Source organism: Polistes dominula, unplaced genomic scaffold, assembly GCF_049000335.1.
Source record: "Polistes dominula isolate Pdom_NZ unplaced genomic scaffold, Pdom_raw_medaka contig_82, whole genome shotgun sequence".
NCBI lineage: Eukaryota > Metazoa > Arthropoda > Insecta > Hymenoptera > Vespidae > Polistes > Polistes dominula.
In genome coordinates, this window is record NW_028301046.1 from 7,247,505 (window position 1) to 7,272,667 (window position 25,163).

The 25,163-nt window shown below is 30.8% G+C and overlaps 3 protein-coding genes across 4 annotated transcripts in view; all 3 read left to right on the forward strand.

Annotated features, from left to right (window-relative positions):
• Positions 1-7,179, forward strand: part of LOC107068054 (uncharacterized) — a 52,314-nt gene extending 45,135 nt beyond the window's left edge. The window contains 3 exon segments of the mRNA XM_015324057.2: positions 1,008-1,324; positions 1,456-1,530; positions 1,532-7,179. Of these exon segments, the coding sequence (XP_015179543.2) occupies positions 1,008-1,324; positions 1,456-1,530; positions 1,532-5,704 (4,565 nt within the window). The 3' untranslated portion in view covers positions 5,705-7,179.
• A 1,451-nt stretch (positions 7,180-8,630) lies between these two features.
• Positions 8,631-11,529, forward strand: LOC107068045 (uncharacterized). The gene is given in 3 exon segments (XM_015324048.2): positions 8,631-8,983; positions 9,103-9,358; positions 9,361-11,529. Coding segments are annotated over 3 exon segments (2,079 nt in total). The 5' UTR covers positions 8,631-8,950; the 3' UTR covers positions 11,151-11,529.
• Positions 11,530-15,344: 3,815 nt separating this feature from the next.
• Positions 15,345-24,980, forward strand: LOC107068056 (polyamine-transporting ATPase 13A3). Of its 2 annotated transcripts, XM_015324064.2 has the most exons (19): positions 15,345-15,897; positions 17,462-17,641; positions 18,597-18,730; positions 19,114-19,181; positions 19,265-19,432; positions 19,559-19,629; positions 19,802-20,068; positions 20,672-20,876; positions 20,951-21,149; positions 21,229-21,340; positions 21,431-21,620; positions 21,705-21,905; positions 22,017-22,202; positions 22,289-22,663; positions 22,735-22,876; positions 22,968-23,119; positions 23,194-23,422; positions 23,497-23,578; positions 23,664-24,980. In XM_015324064.2, the coding sequence occupies exons 3-19, from the start codon at positions 18,715-18,717 to the stop codon at positions 24,709-24,711; spliced, it is 3,711 nt and encodes a 1,236-aa protein (XP_015179550.1). In that variant the 5' UTR covers positions 15,345-15,897; positions 17,462-17,641; positions 18,597-18,714; the 3' UTR covers positions 24,712-24,980. The 2 variants fall into 2 exon arrangements, with proteins under 2 accessions (XP_015179550.1, XP_015179549.1); XM_015324063.2 differs by lacking the exon at positions 17,462-17,641.
• Positions 24,981-25,163: the final 183 nt, after the last annotated feature.

Sequence of the window (25,163 nt, forward strand, 5' to 3'; positions counted from 1 at the left end):
AAGGGTGACTATTATGGTGAAAATAATGTGTTCATTTAAAAAATAATTGCATCGTTTAATTTTTAACTTAATTAAATTATTTCGTAGTGAGGAGATTTAGGAACGATGACGAATTTCTTTTTCGTCGATTTGTAGTTGTTCGATTTTTTTTTCTTTCGATACTAAGGCGTGGCTCTCTGCTGGGTATCTTGGTTGTTGTTGCTAACGTTGTTGCATTGTCGTCGTTCAATCATAGATTTCATCTCAAATAACTCTTACTTGTATTTTAAATTTTTCATTTACTATGAATAATAAAGATTATCGCGATGGTTTTTTTAATTGAAACTGTGTAAAGTTTGTGAACAGATGGTGGTTTACAGGAATTCATTATTTATATGCCTTCTTGGAAAATATAAATCCTCTTATTCGAGACATATAAGAGATGCGTATTATATGCATACAAGTGCAGCCGTGCATTAAATAGTGTAGGATTCTTTACCCTACCGTATCACTGTTCTTATGAAATGCATTACGTCTTGTAAAAGCAACGAAAAAGAAAAACTCATCTCTTAACTTTCTACGTTTTATTGTTAAATATTTAAATATGTGTAGATGTATGTTCATTTATGTTAGATTTTATTTGAGTTCTTCATTTTAAAAATGTTTTTTCTTTTCCCTATTAGAAGTTTGTTGTAATATTTAGTAAATATAAGCTATTATACACTTTGTATGCATTTAAATCTAATACTCCATTGCTATTGGAAATAGAAAAAAATGTGTCTGACGAAAATTACATGATTTTAAAATAATAATATAGATAGCATGGTATTTATTTTAAGATAATAATATAGCATGGTATTTACTATTAATAATATATATTAGTAGTAAATACTATTACTATTGAATAGTATAGTTATATTAATACTATGTAATTATATAATTATAACTAATACTCTCTGGAAGGTTAAATCTTAACTATAGCATGTATATATATTTTGATCGTTAATTTATTCTTATTCCTATTGCAGAAGCTCTTCAGCATGCATTGTTACCCGAAGCGGATAATGTAGCGGATAGCGAGGATTCCGAGGACGAGTGGAATTACTATCGCGTTGGGCCAAATAAAGAGAAAGATACTATCACAACTTCCGAAGAGCTACGTGAAATAAATAACGACAACGAAATTAAAAACGTTGAACACCTCGACGAGGATAATAACGTAGAAGAATTATCTCGGTCTCCAACATCCGAGCATCATAATAGCAGCAGCAGAAGTAGCAGCAGTAGCAGCGAATGCGAGAGTCAAAAAGGGGAAGAAATATTACCCGAGCTTAGTAACACTGATGTAAGACGAACGACGTGATCGAAACAAATATTTCATCAAATGCATTTTCTTAAAAAAAAATCAATTTTTTCTAATCTCGATGTACATATAAAATTTCAATCTAATTATTTTTGTTTATGTATTTTTTTCAGATTGGCATCGAAGAAAAACAAATTGACTCCGCGTTCCTGAATCTAGAAAACGAAGTTGAAAAGAAAGAAAAAGAAGAAAAAAGAAAGAAACGAAGGATACGACGAGGACAAAGAGTATAAACGAGAAGAAGAAGAAGAGGAAGAAGAGTATAAACGAGAAGAAGAAGAAGAGGAAGAAGAGTATAAACGAGAAGAAGAGGAAGACGATTATAATAAACGAGAAAAAGAAGAAGAAGAGGAAGACAAAAATATGGATTCTCAATTGAATCCTAACGCGGCGGAATTTATTCCGATCTCGTCGCCAAAGCGTGCAATTAAAATTAGTGCGATAAATGATAGTTTCGTTGCAGGCTCTCCTATGAAAACAGCAATCATGGACGATATAATGGTACCGAGCGAACAAGAATTTGATGAGGAAATATCTGCTAGGCCTCATGAAATCGATGAGAAAGATTCATCGTCTAATGGCAATCACGCAGCCCATTCCGATTATGATTTTTATACGGAACAACAGAAAATAATGAACCCAACAACTGCCACCACCACCACTACTACCGCCGCTGCCGCCGCCGGTCTAGACGAATCTGAGATTTCTTCGACCAAAGCCGAATACGGGGATGAAACGATAAGCTTTTTATGTACAACAAGTATAGATTTACATAAAACTGATATCTCAACGATGGAAGAGTCCTTTGGGGATTCGGATTGCGATATTTATAATAGAGATAATCCAATGGTAATTTCTTATACTCCGGGCGATTTTAAAGCAGCATTTAATAAAGAAGTCGATTTAAATGCTGTTCACAATCTAAGCGATGAGGATTTAGAAGATGAAAATTTTTCTTCCGAAATACAAACTTCTTCCCAGTCCCCAAAAACAACGGATTTAGGGCGTCGCATTGAATTTGATATATTATCAAACGGAGATACGTCTAATGAAATACAAACGTCATCTTTATTGTCAAAGGACGATAATAACACTTTCTTAAAGTTTCAAGATTCCGTTGAACCAAAAAATACGGAATTTATTCAAGTTGAATTAGAACATCATCCGTCATCGTCTCCAATCGATCCATCATTCCAGTACGATTTTTCGAAGGAACAGGATAATAAATCTTTTGATTTGTTAGAAAATAAAGAAGAGGCGATGAGTGGTGAACGACGAGAAGAAGAAAAAGAAGATAAAAAAGAGGAAGAAGAAGAAGTAAAAGAAACCGAACAAGCAGAAACGCACAAAGAAGCGGAATACGTCGATGATGAAAAAGATATCGCAGCAGACAACGATATTATTCCTAGCAAGGACAACAGCGAACTTATCGTAGATATACCAGTCGAAATTGCAACGGATTTAATTCAGTCGGAAATTTTCAAAGATAATACGATATCGCAAGATCAATACAATTTCTTGTCATCTACGATCGATGAATCGTCGAAATTAAATCCTCCGATCAAAACGGAACTCGTTGAGACATCTACTGAACCTATGAAAAACGGTCTAATCTCTTCCATGGAAAATCTCAAGTTAACTACAGGAGAGGAAGAACGTCCTATTATGGTTTTTAACTTATGCTCAGAGGTTTCAGAATTTCAACCAATTAAGAGTTCCGTCGATCCGTTTTGTACCGGAGAACCAGCATTGTCTGATATCGCATCGAAACAATCACTTTTAGAAGATTCTTCAACGCAACAACAACCTGATTTAATGGAGAATTGTCATAAAGAATCAGCCTCTTTTCTTCCAGCGTTTGCCTCGGAGACAGTCAACGACAATGATCGACCTACTGAAAATTTGTTAAAACTTAACGAAACTACTACTCAAGTTCCTACAATAGATCACATCGAAGAAAACAAATCCGACGAATATTCTAAATCTTATTCTTTCGGAGATATTAGTGAGAAATCATCGCAACGTATGGATGAATCCGTATGTCCTATTAATACAAATGACAAACAAATTTATATGGAGTGGGAAAGTTCTCCAGAAAAGAAATTTACTAACGATATGAAAGTCGATGATATTGCGTTAAATTTGTCAGAATTAGATGATTCAAAGGACCCAATAATGCAGCAACTTGATTCAACGGAGAATCATCAAAAAGAATCGTCCTCTTTTCTACCAACGTTTGCCTCGGAGACAGTCAACGACAATGATCGACCTACTGAAAATTTGTCAAAACTTAACGAAACTACCACTGAAGTGCCTATAATAGATAACATCGAAGAAAACAAAGCTGACGAATATCCTCAATCTTATTCTTTCGAAGATATTACAGAGAAAAAATCTACTGATAAAATGGAAGTCGACGTTAATGAATTAGTAAAAGTCGGTGATAAGATTGCATTATATTTATCGGAATCTGTACAAGAATTTACAGGCTTAGAGAAACAATTAGAGCCTGAAAATTGTATACCCGAGGAATCTCCAATAGCCGAATTGACTCCAAGCATCGAAGATAAAATGATGAATGAGAAAGTTGTTGAACTTAAAGAGTCAGTTGTACAAGAAACTGTCGAAGAAAACTTACTTTTAGATACTAAAGTAGAAGAAGAAGAAGAAGAAAAAGAAGAAGAAGCATTAGAAGCTAAGGAAGATGTCGAAATTGTACAAGTTACACAATCAACAGACTTGTCAAAGCCTACAGAACTTGTGACACCCATAGAAGATATTGTAATTGAAAAAGCTTCGGATGCTTTCGACCTAGAAAAACCTGTATCAACGCCTACAGATACCAAGACGACTGTCCTTTTTACGGGAATCAAAGAAAGCGAGGAATCTCTAAGAAACGTAGAAATAATCAAATCCGAAGATACTACTACTAACATGGAAATGATAGAAACTGCAGAAATTGAAGAGCCTGCGAATATTGCTAAAACTGTAGGCATTACTGAGGCTGTATCGGCAACGATTGTGCAGGATGTAGAAGAACAGAAGGTGACCGAACCTTTAAAAGTAGAAGAACCTCTAAAGGTCGAAGAAGAAAAAGAAAAAGCGACACCAGCTATAGCTGCAGGAACAGTCACGGCAGTAACACCTACTACTACACCTACAAGCAACAATAAAACCAAAGTAAAGTCTACAATGACTCGATCAACGAAACCTGGAATCTCAAATACTAAGGCTGCACCGCCAAAGTCTACTCCAACTTCGCCCTCTAAGAATGTCACTTTGACGGCCAAATCTTCAAGTTCTACAGCAACAGCACCTATGACAAAGAAACCGACTGGAAGTGCAGCTGCTCGTCCTAAACATCTATTAACCGTCCTAAACATGGATACGGCGCCCACTAAATCTTTAACTTCTACTAATGCAGCAAAATCAACAACAACGACGAAAATGGCTAGCAAAACATCGGCAACGACAACATCGTCAACGACGAAGACTGCTACGCGTCCAAGCAGTGCCCAAACGAAATCAAAGCCTTTACTAGCTTCAGCGAGAACTACTACTACTAGCTCGGTTGAAAAGAAATCTACCCTTACTAGCGATGCTAAACCTTTGAGTAAGATAACCACAAAAGTTGCTGCTACTACCAAATCGACATCTGCTTCAGCTAAAACAAGCGCAAGTAAAACTACGACGGGTTCGCGAGCATCGACTACCGCGATAACGTCGACGACGACGACGACTACCTCATCGGCGACCGGCAAATCAAGACCTATTTCCGCTACAACGGCAGCTAAATCACCTGCAAAATCAGCAGGTACGAATGCAACGAGTTCTGGCGGTAGTTTATCAAATGCAACGAAATCTAAAACAACTTCGACTAGTAATAACACTACCAAGACTTCGCGTACTTTAGCAAAATCACCAATGATCGACAAACAAATCAAAGAGACCGCTAACAAGCAAATCTCTATGTCTCGTACTACGGGTTCACCAATAACTAAAACAACACGTTCTTCTATGTCCGCTACAACAACCCTTAGCTCTAATACAACAAAACGTATGTCGAGTCAAAAATTAACCAGCACAACATCAACGTCAGCACATTCGCCAATTAAAAAAGTTACATCTAAAGTTACGTCTAGACAGTCGTCTGGTGCTGCTATTAAATCATCATCGACGACTAAAGTGAAAGTAATGCAAAATGGTACTGCGGATAACGCCGAAATTACGAAAACAACAACGACGGCGATGACGACGACGATAATAACTACGGATAGTAAAAACGAGGATGATGTACCTAAAAAAGATTTGTCTCCCGTAGTCGCACACACCGATAATCAGTTAATCTCGAGTGCCGATTGAATGGCTCTACGATAAAAGAGCATATCTTGTATGGATCCGCTAATTATCATAATACGAACCCCGAGGACCCTTTTTAAATTAAGCGGATCGTTATCGTTATTGTTATATACTAATCATTTTTCTTTTCTTTTTCTTATTATTTTTATTTTTTTTCACAAGAAGGATATAAATGAGATCCCATAATCCTTTGGTAGCGTTTTAAGGAACATTTATCGAAGGAAAACATTTTTACTTTACTTAAGTAACATAACAGTTTTATATATATGGTAATGAATACACATATAGAGAAAGAAGAGAAAAAGCAAAAAAAAATAACCCACATTGGATTTTGTTTTATCTTGTGACTAAGAAAAGACGTACACAACTAAGAAATTTTATCGCATATTATTATTATTACTCTTAGCTTTCCAACCGTGTTTCGGTTGCGTGCCGCAAAGGATTACCCAATTAGATATCTAAATCGGTGAGGAAGGTAAACGATGAAATATTATATATAAAAGAAAAAGAAAATTAAAAAAAAATAAAAAAAAATAAATAAATAAAAATTAAAAAAAAATTAAAAAGTAATAGAAGGAAAAAAAGAAGAACCGAGGAAAAGGGGAGAGGAGGAACGGGAAAGATTTTGTGCGAGCGTGATAATAATGTATGAGTGTATCTTTGAATGAAAGGACGAAAGAAAGAGATGGAGAAAGAGAGAGGAACAGAAAGGGAAAAAAAAGAAAGATTGACAAAGAAGAGAAACAGAGAGAAAAGATTCTGAATAATTTTGTTGTGTAAATAATCAGATGTGTTTTTCGAAGTGATTTTATCGTAATTATCCCGCGTGATCTATCTAAGGATTGCGAAAAGTCATCTGGTGCTCGTAAAAATGGACCCCCCGCCCCCAGTAGTTTACAGCAGAACTAACTAAACTCGTATATGTCCTACGATGAAATTTAGCGAAGATAAAACATTGTCGTATAATTATTAACAATGACAAGAAAAATGATAGAGAATAAAATAAGCTTACGCGCATCGCACTTTCATACGCTAATAATAATAAAATCGACGATATCGAATAAGTCGCCAGTATAATAATTGTTGCTCTTAACGTATATAAACGAGACCGGACGGTTTTTTTATATTTTTTAATTTTATATGTGCATTATATAATTGATATAAAGATTAATCGTCGTATTTTATGGAAAGAAAAACGCATATATTTATTTTTGTTTGTTCCTATTTCTGATGAGCGAGAGAGAGGAGTGGGAGGGTGAGAAGAAGAGGAAGAAGGGGAGAGTCGAGAGAGAGTATACTATAAGAAGAAGGAGAAAAATATAATATTATATAGCTTTGTCATCGTATTAAACACACACATACACACAATCACCCATCCCCCAACACACACACGTACTATTCATCTGTGTACAGCACCTTTATGATTTATTGTGATACCATATATATTATTAAATAAATCCAAACAATATACGAAGTCACACGCCCAGTCGTCGAATATATCGTTTAACGAGTTTAACAAGAACTTAAAAACAATCCCACCCTCCCCTTTGCCTATCCTCTTATCTATTTTCTTTTTCTCTCTCTTTTTTATTTTTTGTTTTTAACAACCGATGACGTACAACTAAAAATCGTGTGTCATTTGTGACCATGAGCAATTTTTTTGGTCCTTATTTTTGTTGAGCCTTTTCTACATAAATAAATGTTTGATTTAATCGTTGTTATAATAGGTAACCCCCATGTAAAATTATATGCTCAACGCGTGTATTAAAAATAAGTTGTGCAATAATTCATCGTTAAATTATTTAATCTCTCTTAACGTACTGATATAATAATTAATTATCATGTCTGACAAGGAAAAAAAAACAATCATTTTCATAATTTTGTTTTAACATTCTGAACGTACGTAATCATCTTTTACAGTCACCTACGTGTATTCTTCTTTTCATTCGACATTGCAAACAAAAGAAAATAAAAATCTTCGCTTTTCTAATCTTTATATTTTAAAGGTAAGGTAGTTAATGCGAACGAATTAGGTTTCATACGTCAGAGAACACGAAAGTTCGAAACTAATTAAATCAATTTGTTCGTTGTGAAGTTAATATTTTTCTTTTAAAAAAGTATCATAACTTTCAAATATAACATTGACGAATATTTATATTAACAAAGATAAAGTATTTAATTAATCATAAGTTAAACATCGAAGGGAATTCATTGAAAAACAAAAGGGTATTAAATCTTAACGAATAAAATTAATATACTAAATTTGTTTATTTTTTACTATTTATCGCAATTATTTATTTCTTTCCTTTTTTTTATTTAATTTGAAATAAATTTCTTTTCTTTTTTTCACATTACGCTGTTCATACATATATCTCTTCTCCTATGAATCATCCCAAGAAAAATCATAAATATATATCAACATAAGTTAACTACTACATATTATAGAGCGATAATTTTAATAAGGAAAAAATAAATATAACATTCTTATCGCAAATCCCGTTCGATATTATAAGTCAAGGCATTAATATTTTACATATAACATGTAAGACAGAAAAAAAACAAAATGTTGTAGTTACTATCGAGTATTAGCTAGCTTCGTCAAAAAATATTATTTTTTATTGTTAAATTACAAATGTGTGATAATTCAGGTCTTTATATATAATGACCTATTTGTTTAGGCCTATTTAAGCTTATTTTGAAAACATAGTACTCAAATAAAAAAAATCTTTGCGTTTAAATTTTTCTAATCTATTTGAATATCCATTATAATCTATCCATTATAATTTCATTATTATGCTATTTAAATACATTTAATTTTCTTTATGATTTATTAGCATTACGTTAATAAATTTTTCATTAGTTATGTTCGCAATTATAATTAGTATCTATTTGGTATAGTATTTTTAAGTACTTCTATTATATATCAGTCAAATTTACAACAAAATAAGCAGTTAATTACTTTAGTACTGTTTGTTTTTACGATAAATTAATGTGGTAATGTATAATTTCGATTCGAAAAAAATTCCAAAAACGTCCGCAGCGGAGCGCTGCACGCAAAGACATCTAGTGACATCTATATAAACAAATCAAGAATTACCTTACCGTTTAATGTAAACGTTGGCAGAAATGCAAAGAAAATTAACTACTATTTAGCAGTTTACTTTTTTAAATTTATATAAAATTTAATCATTATATTAGTCTTTGTTAGCTTGTATTATCTTGTGTCTATGTTATAAGTTTATAAAAAATATGTTTCAAAATGAAGACTGGAGTAGTGATGAGGTATGTAATTACAAAATGATCGCCTCTCTTCGTTTATTAAAATTAGTAAATAATAAATAAGACATCGATGGAATATAATAAATAGATGATATGGTTAATGTAAATCTAATATGTTTTAGGAATATTCGCAATATCTAGATGATAAAGCACGAGAGTTCTTCTCACTGGATGATAAAAATGAAGAAACAAAATTTCCTGCTAAAAAACGCAAATTAGATAATGAACAAAAAAGTACAACGAGCGATAATAAAGAAGAATCTAATAAGATCGGCATAAGATTCAACGAAAATCCAAAACAATGCTTTGAAAATACCATTTCTTCAGAAAATGATGAAAATATACAAAGTTCGAGAAGGAAGATGGTTCTTGATATTTTTTACAAAAAAATGTCCAAAATGTAACAGATAGTACTGTTAGTGTTTCTAATATTTTTACGCCTACTCGTTCTCCAATTGAGAATATTTTAAATAGGGAGAAAAGTAAAGGCAATTGTAATGACTCGGAAATCAAATTACAAAAATTAAATTCTTATCCAAATAAAAGTTTTCTTGATAACACAGTTTCTGACAAAAATGATTACAATGAAAAGTCAATTATAAGAAAAAATATTTATAAGGAACGAGAAGAATTAGAAAATATTGAAGAACAAATAAATGAAAAGATTAACAACAATGTACATGATATATCTCCAAGTTCAAGAAAATCTTTATTAACGCAACATTTAAAGCCTTCTACTTCATTTAACAAAATGTTCTTAAATGATACAAAGTCTTCATCTTCTATATTTAACATCGAAAAACAGTCTAACAAGAAAACAGCTCTTGTAAGAAAATTTCCAGGACCAGCTGGATTGCTACCAGATTTCATTGATACTTCTACACTTCCAACATCACATTTGATAAATGTAGAAGACAGTAAAGATGAAAGCGTACAAGATCAGAAAAATAATAGTTTAGCAAAGTATTGTTCTCAGAATACAAAAACTTTATTTTCGGAAGGTGCTTGGCAAATAATGCTAAATGATTTACCTGCAGAATTTCTGAAAAATTACCAAATAGCAGAAGTGAAAAAAATTGCTAGCACAAATCAGCATCGGTCTATTAAAATACCATTTCTTGCAGGCATAATAGAAAGTATAGATTATAGTCATGAAAATCCTCCTATCGTGTTAAAAGACTTTACGGATCAAATTGAAGGAACTCTACATGCAGATATTCCCGCTACATATCCTGGAGCTTTCGACAAAAATGTTGTCCTCTTATTACAAAATGTAGGATTATTATGTATTTCAGGGACGTTTATTATACATAAATATCATATTCTAATTTCACCTTCAAATTTATTGGCAATTTATTCTAATGTAGGAGATATTATACGTACACCGCATATGGAACTTTTAAAGAACAAATTCTCCATGACAAATGAATTTAATTCGGCAAATTTATCTCCACTTCAAGATAATAATTATGAAATAGAAGAAAATAGTTGCAATAATATTATAGATATTAGCCAAGAAGGTAGTTTATCCTCTGAGAAAGTTGGCAACAAAATTTGTAAAAACCAAAATTTATCGCATAATTCTAATATAGATACACATAGTAATGAAAAACCTTCATTACCACTGCTGCAAACATTTTCGACAAATACAAATATAGTACAAAATAGAGACAATATAAAAAATGCTGCTGCAGCTTGTAAAAATAAATCAGCTAACATATCTTTACAAAATATTGATAAAACAACGATAAACAAGAATATAGCAGGCTCAAAAAACAATGTTTTAGTAAAAGAAAATAAAGAAAATTTAGTGAAATATAATGACAGTTTATCTGTAGGAGTCCCAACAGATGCATCTTCAAAATACTTTACAGATCAAAATACAAATTGTAGTGATAATAGAGAAAATAACAAGAATAAATGTAAACTATCCAGATTGGAAAAATTAGCGGGTTTTAAAAGTAAATATGTTTTAACATCGGAAAAATCAATTTCCGGAGATACAGATTTGCCTAGTGAAAACGTGGTACAAAATAATAATAATAAATTAGATAATAAACAAACACCATTAATCAACGATTATTGGTCTGCAAATATATTTTGTGATAGCAATAATGATTCTGATGATGAAATGTTATCGCAATTAGATGTAGACAGTATATCTACTTAAAACTAAAAAGAAAATTAAAAATTTATTATTTCAATTATTTCCATCTCAAATTATAAGCGCCTTTAAAAATTAAGGAAATATATTTACTTAGTATTTGTATTTTGTAAATCTTTTGTTTTCTTATGTATTAAAATTTTCCATTAATTAGTGTTACGATTACAAAAATACTCCTATGTTATTATAACATATTTATTACGTTACATTTGTTAAATATATATATTTTAAAATAAGAAATCACATTGACTTGTCAGCCATATCATTTTATAATTGCTCTTTCTTTTAATAGTATATATTTACATAATATATAATTTTTCGGTTTTTTACTTGTACATAAAATATATAATAAAATATTTCCATCACGTAATATCAATGTCAATAATTAATATTGTTAATCACGTTTTTTATCACAGATATAATTCATAAAACAACAATAATTCTTTCGATTAAATTAGATTCGTACATTGACCAACAACGACTAATGTATTCGTCTGATTTTAATCACGCCTCACAAGTACATTTAAGAACAATTTGATTAGACGACGCGATTCTAATACGAATACTTCTTCGTACATTTTATTTCTAAATCTTGCTTTGGAAATACATTTTGATAAAAAGATAATATCAGATAAAATTAAATAATGTACTTTTTATTTTCCGGAGTAGATTGCTTTGGCAAACAACAGCCTGTATCCTTGTAAAAACGAGTATTTAACTTGTCTTGCATAATAAATTTATCGTGATCGCGATCGATTCGAAAGATTTCTAACAGATAGTATTATCGAGTTGGATATTGTGCAAATTATAACATATCGCTTATTGATTAAATTTTGATTCGATGAAACACGTTTAACATAGAAATTAAAAGATTTAAATGTATCGCTTGTTTTAATCTTTCTTATAGGACCCATCCCTTTCTCGCTGTATAATTATTTTCCATAAAATATAATATTCGATTTATTCTCCTATTAAATAACCTACTTCAAATTTCTAATGTAGATAAATTATAGTTGATAATAGTTACTGTTTGATATCCCACGACATAATCGGGGAGCATCAAGGTTGATCCAATAGATCAATCCAGAGTATTGGTATAACCTTCCTTGCCTTGCAGAGAAGGGAATCCAGTTCATGGGTCTTCTGTATTCGTATTTCCTACATCCGCGATTAAGTGGGGTACCGATTCAGGCCAATATCAGGAAAATTGAGATCATTCATCGACGTTATAATAAAATCATACTTAATTGATATCGATCATCTTATCTATATATTATTTTTTCCTATTATTACCAAGTGAAACAAATTTAATCTTTATATATTACTTTTCACTGGAATGTAATAAATAAGACAAACTTTTTTTGAACGAATTAAAGGTGCTAATTAAATATCGTTTAATCGAACTTTTCATTTTATTATCATCTGCGAAATAATAAATACAATTACAAATGTTGTTTCTTAATACTATTATAATATTGTTTATTTTACAATAAAAATATGAACGTTTCTCAATCAAACGACGATGCGTAAGTTGACAAATTCTTATTTCGACAGAGCACGGAACAATTATTATTATTATTAATTGGCATTAGGAACTCGAAAGTTCATTGCCGAGCACGGAACAATCAAAATGAAAAATAGAAACAGATAAAAAGAGAAAGTAAAAGGATTATTTGCATTCTAGCTAAGAAAATACAAGGAAACAAGATATTTCATGTACAATTTTTTATATTAATGGGACGATTCTTCAAGATGATATAAATTAAACTAGATAGATCGCACATTATTATCGATGATAAGGAAAAAACTTGATTATTAATGTTCGAGCAAGATGAAGGACGTTTAAATGCATGTTTAGCATAAAGTACCGTTATTGTAATAAAAAGAGAAACAAGATTACAACTTCCATGAAATAATAATCGCATATCGTTCTCTCGGAAATATAATATATATATATATATATATATATATATATATATATATATATATATATATATATAATATATATCAAGGATTCGATCCTTTCACGTGCGCGCTTGTGCACACTGGTTACGACACTATATATATGTATAATGTAGTATATTTATATTATATATATATGTACAAATAAATGTATATATATTTATACACAAGTTTACCGATGCCGTAAAGTTTTGCTAAATAGGTCGCCATACCATAGTCAGGCAGTATTGATAATTAAGGCTTGCCGTGCAACGGTCTCCGATCATTTTCTCTTTTCTACTTGTCCGTGACACGTGAACAGCACGTAACACTAAATTACATACGCATTCTCATATTTCACGCGTGCACGCGTGATCTTTCATAATACTCTTTTGATGATATACATGCTATATATATATTTCTATATATGCTATTTATATGTGATTTTGATCGTACATATTTGATATTACATCGACACGTTTTACGCACACATATCAGTTCTATGGAACCAACCAGGAAATGCGATAGGGTGTATGACGCGTACACGATGGTAACATTCAATGACGTTTTCACTCTATACAATTATTTGTTGAATTGATTCGGGTGAGATAAAAATACGATTACAAATAATAACATTGCGAAAGTGAAAGAGAGAAAATAATTCAACGTTAGCTCGTAATCTCGAGAGATTATCTTCAAAGAATGTTGGATATCTTGCAATAATAAACGTGCATTTTATCGGTGGAATATTTAGCAATAATTAAAGAACGATTAACGCTATTTTGATCGAAGAATTTCGGCGAACGTGCATTATATTTATTTGTATACGCGTTTCGCAATGAATTATAAGCAATTGAAGATCCATAATCTTCAATAATCTCTTAAATTAGTTTAATGCTACCGTCGGACATGTACACAAATAGGATGTAAAAAAGAATTAAAGAAAAAAGGATATAGGATTTTGCTACGTGATAATATTAAACAAGTTTGCATGCTTCATTTTCCATACGAGATGTTTGGCTTCGTCACCTTTTTGTTTTCTTTTCTCCTTTCGAGTTAAACGTCTAATTTGATTAACGCGCTGATATTATTCTGAACAACACTCTTCTTCCGAACAAACTCCCCATCCCCCACCAGCTTCCCACTTCCCCTCGACAAAACAGAAACAAAATAATCAAACAAAATGATAAAACTGGTTTGAAATTTCTAAGAATATTTTAGGTGATACGTAAATACTATATATATATATTCGATTATATGTATATGTATATATATAGTCTGGAGAAAAATTATTATTTTAGCAATAAATAATTCAACGTAAGTATCATTTATCTACATCGTATAATTTATAAATAATACTTAAGCAACATTATTTAAGTTAAGGTTTTTGAAAGATTTTTTGGAAATATTTTACGAAACTTTCACTGAAAGATTTTAAAACCTTTCGTGTTATGTGGGAGATAACTAAAGTCCTAATAAAAATAATGTTATTTGAATCTTAACGTATCCAGTATTATGCGGTTTTTTATCAGTCTTCCATATATATATGTTATTGAGTACAGTTCTTTTCAATGAAGTCTATTCGAACTGATTACCATCATACCGCTGGCGTAATAAATTCAAATGAGATCCCAAAATATGAAATGGAAATAAACAGATAGAAATCCAATTATGTAAAGATGTTCCCTCTCCCCCCATCCCCATTTCATTCGCATATAAGTGTGATTTTCTCAGTAGTTTAAGTAAAATACCTTACGTTACCTTTCCAATTCCCGCTTTAACCGGATTATTGCGAAACGACAAGCGTGCCAGATTTCTACGCAATAGATTCGTTGATTATTTTTTTCTTCTTCTTTTTTTTCAAGACACAGCCAAACATTCTCTCCTCCAAGGATAATGAATTTAACTAAAAAAGTTCGATTAATCATTTCGTGGATTATTATTCCGTAATATACATATATATTAACCGGTATGTCTTGTTCCTACGAAAATATTTATTTGGAAATATGAAAAAGGGTATTTACCTGAGAAGAGAATAAAAAAGAGGATAAAAAAGCAATAACCTAAGCAAGACATCTATGATTGACAGCATATAAATACATTAAATTGTGTAAATAATTTAATACTGGGGAAAGAAGGGGTATGGGGGTGATAGCGGGGAGGGGGGTCTGAGAGAAAAGGGCGGGGGAAATTCGAGATGACAGTGTAAGAGCCGAACAGTTTGAAATATCACGCCTTTAGCCGCAGTGCTCGTTTGAGTTTAACGCAAAGCAGGTGTGCGCAGGTTTTACGTCGACTTGACTCTGGAGTCATGACACTTAGTGTTAATTTGTTTCTTTTTTTTGAAAAAGATACATAAAAAAGAGAGTTCTTTTATGAAATTAGCTTAGATTAGAAGAAACGTTATAAACGAATTACATCTTCAGTTTGATCGGTATAATAATACCATATATCATTTTTGAGCAATTCGAACATTTTTCTTTTCTATTTTCATTCTTTAAGAACGTAAACGCTTCTTTACCTGTGTTCCGTTATTTTCTTCCTTATTTTTGTTGCTGTTGTTGTTGTGATTTTTGTTTTTAACTAACGCGCTATCTTGAATTATTCCCCAAGAAAAAGAAAAGGAAATAAAATCGTGGATAACATTAATCGTTGTTACAAAATTCTCAAGGAATACGTTGAAAATCAAAAAACGAAAATTAATCCAAAGATATCTCGGTTATGTTCAGATCCGCGCGCGAAGCGCGGACGCTCATCTAAAAGGAAGAAAGTACAATTATTTTTGCCTCGAGAAAAGATACAGTCAACCTGGGTGAGTTTTCAACTTTCCTTCTTTTATCCTTTATTTTTTATTCTTCGAGGATGACGAAGGTCGCATGAGATACCGGTATAAAAGCTTTTCTTTTTTTATCTTGTTTTTTTTCGTTTTATAGTTTTTTCTTCTTTTCCTTTTTTCCATATCTTCAGTCGCTCGAAAAGAAATAGTAGGAAAAATTGTGATCGTTATATGAATATCTTCGAGAAATATTTTTTCCGATAAAATTGGTAGAACTGATTGCAAGATAATAATGTTTTTAATCGATCGAATTTAATATTAATTAAGAGATTTTCTATCTTTTTTTCTTTGTCAATTGACGTGGTCATACGCGTTAGATAATCATTTTTTGTATTGGAATGTCGCTTTAATTTATTACATATATACAGATAAATAAATAAGTACACAATAAAATTGAAATTAGCATAACGCGGTAGAAGATGATTATGCGGATGATCTGATTATGTAATTCTAATTAAATAATTAATAAATACATTTTCATTTACATTTAATTATAAAAGATATAATTATATATAATTATAATATATAATAATATATAATTATAAAAGAAGTAACTATAAAGCCTTTTTTTGCAAGAACGTCTATCTGATCGTTCATGTCACTATTCGTATACGTCAACGTAACTTCTTCAAATAGTTTAATCTACAATCGTTCTATAATTGCCGCGTATATAGTATATCACAATAAACTATTCATAAAATTATGTTTCCCTTATTTTAGATAATTGTCTTTTAAACGCTTATTCTACAACAACGAGTGAGACTCGTGATAAGAAATTTGAGCCAAAAACAATAAGCACGAATCTGATTCGTGTTACTTCATTCGAATTAAAAGTAAACAACACAATTTAAACTCGTGGTTCAGTTGTTCTTAATACTTTTTTTTTACTTTAATTATACGTATATTATTATTATTATTATTATTATTATTATTATTATTATTATTATTATTATTATTATTGCTATTATTATAGCAATCATGAGTTAGAGGGTAAGATAAGGAGGAATTAATGTCTTGTTAAATGTACCGAATTTGTACTTGCAAAGAATATAATAATCTATATCGCTTTACTTTGCAATTTTTATTGCTCCTAAGCTTTGAAATTTTTTTTCTACACTGACTTCGAGGTCGAGAATCGAAAGAGTGTTGCATAAGTGAGCTAAGTTGCAAACTACTCGGTTGTCATTAAATAAAACATTGTTATTATGTCTTTGAAACTAAACGCGCGGATACACACAAAAAAACTAATTAATACCGATACAAAATACGACAAACGAAATGTCACGTTTAGCATCCGTGAGTTTTTAGTATTATCTTTACACGTAGTTGACGTGATATTCAGAATAATGTCAATACACGTGATAGCTCGTTAACAAAACCATAAACCATTAAGTAGTATCTTCTTTGTTCCGTTTTTTTCCTTTTTCCTTTTTTGTTTGCGTTTCTTCGACAATTATTTGTAGAAAAACAAGGAAAAAAATATTTATATCAATACTTTATCTGACCAAATATTTTTCCATATGGCTAATCTCTTTGACAGAAATAATAAAAGCTAAATCGAACAAAATGGATTCTGATGCCCTTGAAGAATATATTGTAGTATTCGTTGGAATATAAATCGTTATCTGACATCGGTTTACGTGTCCCATCTATATACGTGTATCTACATACGTCAAACTACCTGCCGAACAACAGGCTAACTTTTCGAAGGATATATTTCGTAAGCGCATTAACAATTTAAAATACATTACCTGCTTGTTGGCCTTGTCAACTTGTCGAAATTCCTATTTTTTCTCTCGAATAAGATTCAGACGGAAATTAAATATTTTTCGATCTTATCTGATTTAGTGCAGAATACTTTTAGTTATGTCGATTTTATTGTGAGATAAAAAAGATTTTACGATGCTGTTAAACGAGATGACTATAAATTTACATCAATTTGAATTGTAAATTTCCTTAATCGTTTTTTTCTTATTTTTTGGGGGATATCTTTAATGTGGACTTTTAACTTTTTGTATACTTTCAATTTGACCAATATGTAATTATTTCAATTCGATCGCCTAAGTTTTGTTAATATTTATTGTTAATAATAATATTGCAATTGTTCTATAAATTATTAATTTAATTCGTCCACGTTTACAAGAATTTATTCTAATAATACTCGGAATTCTATTGTGACGTAAGAAAACGAATATGTAACAATATATTGTATCATTCTCCACTTATTGCACCTAATTATTTTCTTGTCGAGTTTTTTCTTTTCTCGTATATACGTATCAAGAAATTTCGTTTGTTTAACTTAAAAGAAAATGTATAGAAAACAAATGACTTTAAGTAATATAATTTGAGTTATAAATTATTTCGTTATTTGATTGTGCAACAATTGTGTTAAGTATGTGTAATTCAAGTGCACGGTCAACGTAATCGCACACGACCATGATTTATCTTCACGTCACTTCCGTCTTAAAATGATTTTTCAAGGAAAAGGTCATAGCGAGTCTTGACTTACGCGAATTACCTTTGAATTCCTTCAATTATTAGAGAATTCACATTTTCTCAAGATTCTTGTATAATTTGAGCAAATGTGAAAATTCTTAAAGAATTCAAAAAAGAAAATATTCAAATATTATACAAGTATTATAACAATTGAATATATACTTGAACATTATTTTTAGTGCAATACAAAGGAAAGGACAAATTTTCTAAGCTGACGGCTACTTCGTTCTGAAAAAGTGAATATTTCTAATACAACAGAATACTAATCACATTTAAGTAAACGATCTTGAAACGATTATGAATGATTCAAATGGTAAGCGAATGAACTATTTTCAAATAGAAATATATAATAAAAAGAACAAAGCATTCTTCTTTTTACAAAATTAGATAATTGTTAGTATTATCATGACAAATAAAGAAATCCATTACCAAAGCTCGGTGTTGTTATACTATGGTAAAATATTCTTCATGTAGAATTGACATAACGTAGTATCATATCATAAAGACAACGACAAAATGTTAACGAAAGATCCATATGCCATTTACAAATACAAACCACGTAATAAGAATTTATATCGTGTATATTATGACTTATTTCTTTTATTTCTTCCTATCTCAAGATACACGTAGATTTGATTAGGTTATTATGATTTCAATTGTAATCCAAAATAAGTACCTGTTCATTTTTTATCCTAGCCATGAAAAAGAATGATCAGTCGATAATAGACTGTCAAAAGATCCAAACTAGCCAAGATGAGTATATAGTAAGATTATCTTTCTTCTTTTCTATTATTTGATTAAATCAACGATATCTCCTATTAAAATATATTATTATATATTATTTCAGGAAGTATACGGATTTGAAAGGAGTACATTAAAAACAATTGTAATTTACATTTCTTATATATTAACTGTCGGTTTCGTAAGGCTTCTTTTCCATTGGTATCCGCGATTATATTTGTATGCAACGCATAGGAAATGTCCTTTAAAGGAAGCTACCAAATTGCTCGTGATCGTAAGTGTTATTATCTTTACAAACGAATCAAATCTCTTAAGTAACACGTAAGCCTTGGCTGATTATTTTTCTCTCAATAGAAAATAAAAATATACGTAAAATAACAATAATTCTATATACATGCAGGATGATTATCAAGGAAGATATAAATCCTATTTCGTGAAGAATGTTAAGACAATATCTACTGAAAATTTGAGGTCAGTTTAATTTCAATTGCTTAAGAACAAACATCGCGTAACGAAATTCTTACTATAATAATATATTATTATTTATAATATTTTTTTAATACGAAACGTGAATGATCATTTTTCAAATGTTATCGTTGCAAATATGTAATATTTTATTTTATTAGATGATACATTTTTTTAGCGATAAATCATTAAGCTCAATTTTGGGAAGCAATGACATCAATTTAGTCGAAAGTGTCAAGAATAAAAAACTTAAACTTCATTTAGAAAATGGTACAAAATCAGAAGTAACGGAATATAGAGCATTTTGGTGTAAAAAGCAGTGTTATATTTGGGACGTTACTAGGAATGCATTTTCTAAGCTTGTTGGTCTTGATAAATATACGTTATGTTCGGATCTACATCTAGATCGAGATAAGGGACTTTCGAAGGAAGAGCAATTTCTAAGGTATTTACATATACAGGATGATTCACTAACTTATGCCACTTAAATAGCTCCGAAAGTATGATAATAGCAGAAAAGTTTATATAACGAAAGTTGTATGAAAAAATAGAGGCTATTATATGACATTAGTTTTTTTTTGCTAGGTGGAGCCGCTTCCGAGATTTAATGGTCAAGTTTGTTTTTTTAAATAGAATGCTATAATTTAATATTTATTTTCTGATTACGGCTGTCGAGACAAATCCAATGATGTACAATATTAAATACAAAACCTGAAAATGACCAATAAAAACTATTCGGAAAATATCTGTTCCGTCTTTTACATAGCATTGTATTTAAAAAGACAAACTTGACCTTTAAATCTTGAAAGTGATTTCTTTGACTCCACCTGGCCAAAAAAAACTAACATCATATAATAGTCTCTATTTTTTCATGCAACTTTTGTTACACCAATTTTTCTACTATTACCATATTTTTGAGCTATTTAGGTGGCAAGAGTTAGTGAATCACCCTGTATAATTAAATATATATTATAACCTTATTAATTGCTTATTATATAATTTTACTTTTAAAAAATTGCCATTTCTTGATTTCAACTTTTTTGTACAGGCGAATCATTTATGGAAACAATGAAATTGTTGTACCAGTTCAAAGTATTGGTATATTATTGTTACTGGAAGTTTTAAATCCTTTTTATATCTTTCAAGTATTTACTCTGGCAGTATGGTTTGCCGAAGAATACCTTTATTACACCATGGCTATAATTTGCATGTCCGTTTTTGGAATTACAAGTTCTATATTACAAACACGTAAAGTAAGTAAATCACAATTATCGATTATCTCCGATTATACTTTTTAATCATTTCATACCATTTCTATATACATTAGAATCAACTGAATCTTAAAGGAACCGTGGCCTCTTTCGAAAATGTTAAAATATATCGAAGTTCTGGAGTATTTGAAAGCGTTTCGAGTAACGAATTAGTACCAGGTGATATTATAGAGTTACCAAACCACCATGGAACGGTTGTGTGCGATGCGGTACTACTAACTGGACAATGTATAATAAATGAATCTATGCTAACTGGTAAATATATTATATTTCATTAGAAATTAATTTGAGATGGTTATTATCGATTAAAAAAATATATTTCTTATCCGATCAGGCGAGTCTGTACCTGTTACAAAAACACCATTGCCATCGAATCAAGTGCCATACGATTCAAAACAATGCTCTCATCATACATTGTACAGTGGAACTACTATTATTCAAACAAGGTGCGTACAACATGGGTAAATGAAAATGTACAAGATTGTAGATTATAATGAATATATCTTGATGAATTGTTTTTGTTTTTTATATCGCAGATGCTATGGGAATAATCCAGTTCTTGCTAGAGTCATCAGGACAGGTCTACAAACAAACAGAGGTGCATTGGTCGCGGCTATATTGTATCCACCACCAGCGGACTTCAAATTTGATCAAGATTCGTACAAATTCATTGGAATACTAGCGTGTGTTGCCATTTGTGGTTTTATATATACGGTTGTTACCAAGGTAAATGAACAATTTAGCGATTATGAGCCTGTTAGGTCCTTATAAGGATTATATAAAGTTATTTCTTAATAATTCTAATTCTAGGCCTCGAGAGGAATTACAGCTGGTGACATTGCAATTAAGGCTTTAGATATAATTACGATAGTTGTTCCTCCGGCTTTACCGGCTGCAATGACAGTAGGAAAATTGTATGCTCAAGCAAGATTAAAACGTGCACAAATCTATTGTATTAACAGCAGGGTTATTAATGTTTCTGGCAGCATTAATTGCGTATGTTTCGATAAGGTAAGAATGTTATGAAAAGAGTAATTAATATTTCGTTAAAAGATCATTAATCTGCAGATTTGGAGACTATGAAATATCACATTTCTTCTTTACTTTCATCTACTTGTACAGACTGGAACGCTGACAGAGGATGGCTTAGATATGTGGGGTGTTGTACCATGTACAAACGGTAGCTTTGAAGAATCGGAGAAGAATGTGGCCAAACTGCAACATCATCCTCTTTTTGAGGGTATGTTGGTATGCCACAGTTTAAATATTATTAATAACGAACTTTGTGGGGATCCATTGGACGTTAAGGTAATCCTTAACCTTCTTTGTAAAAGTTCATTTTTTATAAATATCCTCTCATTCTCCTATTATTATTATTATCAAATTGATTATAGATGTTTGAAAGTACCGGATGGATACTGGAAGAATCTGACATGACGCAATCGGATAAGTATGATCTTGTAGCACCAACGGTAGTGAAACCACCAAAAAATCATCATTTTACTGAAAATATGAATAACATTATGGAAATTGGTATTCTGCAACAATATCAATTCTCAAGTTCGTTGCAACGAATGTCAGTGATAGTACGTATTTTAGGATCTGAACATTTCAAAGCATATACCAAAGGATCCCCTGAAATGATATTTAGTTTAAGTAAACCAGAAACATTACCAAAAAACATAATGACAATTCTGAAAACTTATACAGAGCAAGGCTATCGCGTTATAGCTATGGGCCGGTCTACAATAATCGAGAATGGTGCAAAGGTAACATATATATGTATAATATATGTATATTTTCATTTTACGAAACTAATGTAAAATAACTTTTTCTACAGATATCAAAAATGACGCGAGACGAGGTCGAACAAAATTTGGAATTTCTGGGTTTAGTTATTTTAGAAAATAGATTAAAAGAACCAACAGTATCAGTTATAAAGGAACTTAGAGAAGCTAATATGCACGTTGTTATGATCACAGGTTGCTAATTCGTAGTTTCATTTCTTTACTTGTGTATAAAATTTTGTTTATAAATGAATATAATCCGTGTGTTTTTTATCATTTGATATAGGTGATAATATACAGACTGCGGTAAGCGTTGCAAAAGAGTGCGGTATACTATTGCCTCATGAAACGGTTATAGACGTTATTGTAGTTCCAAACCAATTTACCAAATCCAAACCAGAACTATTTTTCAATGCACAAAGTATTACCCAAAAATTGGTAAATATAAAATAGATAAATATTTTGAAACCGTTTTATTTTGAATGATTTTATTCACTAGTTATTTCTTTCAGAGTCTTCAAAGCAAAAAACTTAGAATCCCGTTGTTAGACGATACGGAACAAGGAATGAATATACAAAATTATAGATTTGCTTTGACCGGCCAAACATGGCAACTACTAAAAGAATATTATTCCGATATCGTGCCGAAAATTTGCGTGAAAGGTGCAATATTCGCAAGAATGACGAGTGATCAAAAACAACAATTAGTTTTAGAATTAATGCAACTTGGCTATTACGTGGGTACGTATTAACTATGCGCATAATCGCAATTATTAAAATTATTGTTGATTTCTTCCTACGTTTGTACTTCACAGTTATGTGCGGAGACGGAGCAAACGATTGTGGAGCATTAAGAGCAGCTCACGCAGGTGTATCTCTTTCGGAAGCAGAATCGAGGTAAGAATTGAATTCAATTAAAACAGATTGTGTGCTTATTTTTTCTATCCTCTTTTCTTTTTTTCATCTTTGTGGTCTTTTTTAGCGTGGCCAGTCCCTTTACTTCAAGAATACCTGACATAACTTGCATTCCTAAAGTTATACGACAAGGAAGAGCTGCTTTAGTCACATCATTTGGAATATTTAAATTTATGGTAACATACTCCTTGACAGAATTCTTATCCGTTATTATTTTATATTCGATAGATTCTAATTTAACAGATCTGGAATTTTTGTTTATCGATATTTGTTTGATTGTCAATTTTGCTTTCTTTTTTGGAAAAACGCAAGCTTATGAGAAGAAACTGGCGAAGAATCCGCCAATGACGAGTCTTTTGAGTTTCACACCACTATTGTCTTTAACGGTGCATATGTTAATAATGACAATTTTTCAAGCTATTGCATATCATACTGTACGATATTTTCCTTGGTTTACACCTTTTGTTCATACTAGTAAAACTGGATATATGTGCTATGAAAATTATTCAGTATTCTGTTTATCTATGTTTCAATATATTACAATGGCAATAATATTCTCACGTGGTAAACCATATAGAAAACCTATTTATACAAATGGTATATTTACATTTACTATCGTTCTTTTAATTTTCATTTGCGCATATATTACAGTTTATCCTGCAAAATGGGTAATTAACTTATTACAACTACTCCTACCCCCAGATTATAATTGGAGAATTATTATTTTAATACTTGCTTTTGCAAATTTCTTTATATGTTTAGTTATTGAAACTTTAATAATTGAATATGGAATAGAAAAGAAACTACTTCCAAAAATGTATCGACCGGAAAAATCAAGGAAAGAATATTTAAAAGTACAGTATGAATTGAATAATAATCCCAATTGGCCAAAATTGGATACAGAGATACCAATTTTACCGATTACCCCAAGCGTTGAAAATATTAAAACGATGTATCTAGAAACTTCAGAATGTGTAAATACTGTAAATAATACAAAATCTAAGGAACAAAAACTATTTAAACGATTAGACGATATTAGAAAGAATGGCGTTGACAATCAAGGATTTATTGAAGATAGTTTGATAGAAAATGTAAGCATTATCACTAGATTTTAAATATTCCGCAAAAATCGATTTATATCAAATATAACTTTGACTGATTTTTAATGATGTGACAGAGCATATTTGATCGTATGTATATAAATTAATGCAGTATTCATTGTAAGTATTTTTAATTTTTTAAATAGCATAAACATTATACTAAATAAAGAAATAAGTAAAAATATTAAAAGTAATATAATTGTCATGGTAATTTATGATTGTTAAAGTTTAAGCTTCCATTAATAAACATTTGTTCACATTAAAGAAATAAAATATTAATTATATTTGTTTTTATTCTTCACTTCCAATAAATTTATTATGTAAGTATTACCCTACAAGCGAAAATGGACAAAATATACTTCACACGTGACGGAGGAGTAATGTCTTTTTCTTCCCTCCGGGCGAAAAGCGTCAACTTTTCTCCCGCTGTTCAAAACGAAGTTGCCGCTTTCCGACTTATTTAGTTT

Excerpts from the sequence above, each read along its gene's own strand:
- LOC107068056 (XM_015324064.2), top strand. Across the intron at positions 19,433-19,558 it reads CTACCAAATTGCTCGTGATC|GATGATTATCAAGGAAGATA; the intron begins GTAAGTGTTATT and ends ATATACATGCAG. Across the intron at positions 20,877-20,950 it reads CTATATTACAAACACGTAAA|AATCAACTGAATCTTAAAGG; the intron begins GTAAGTAAATCA and ends TATATACATTAG.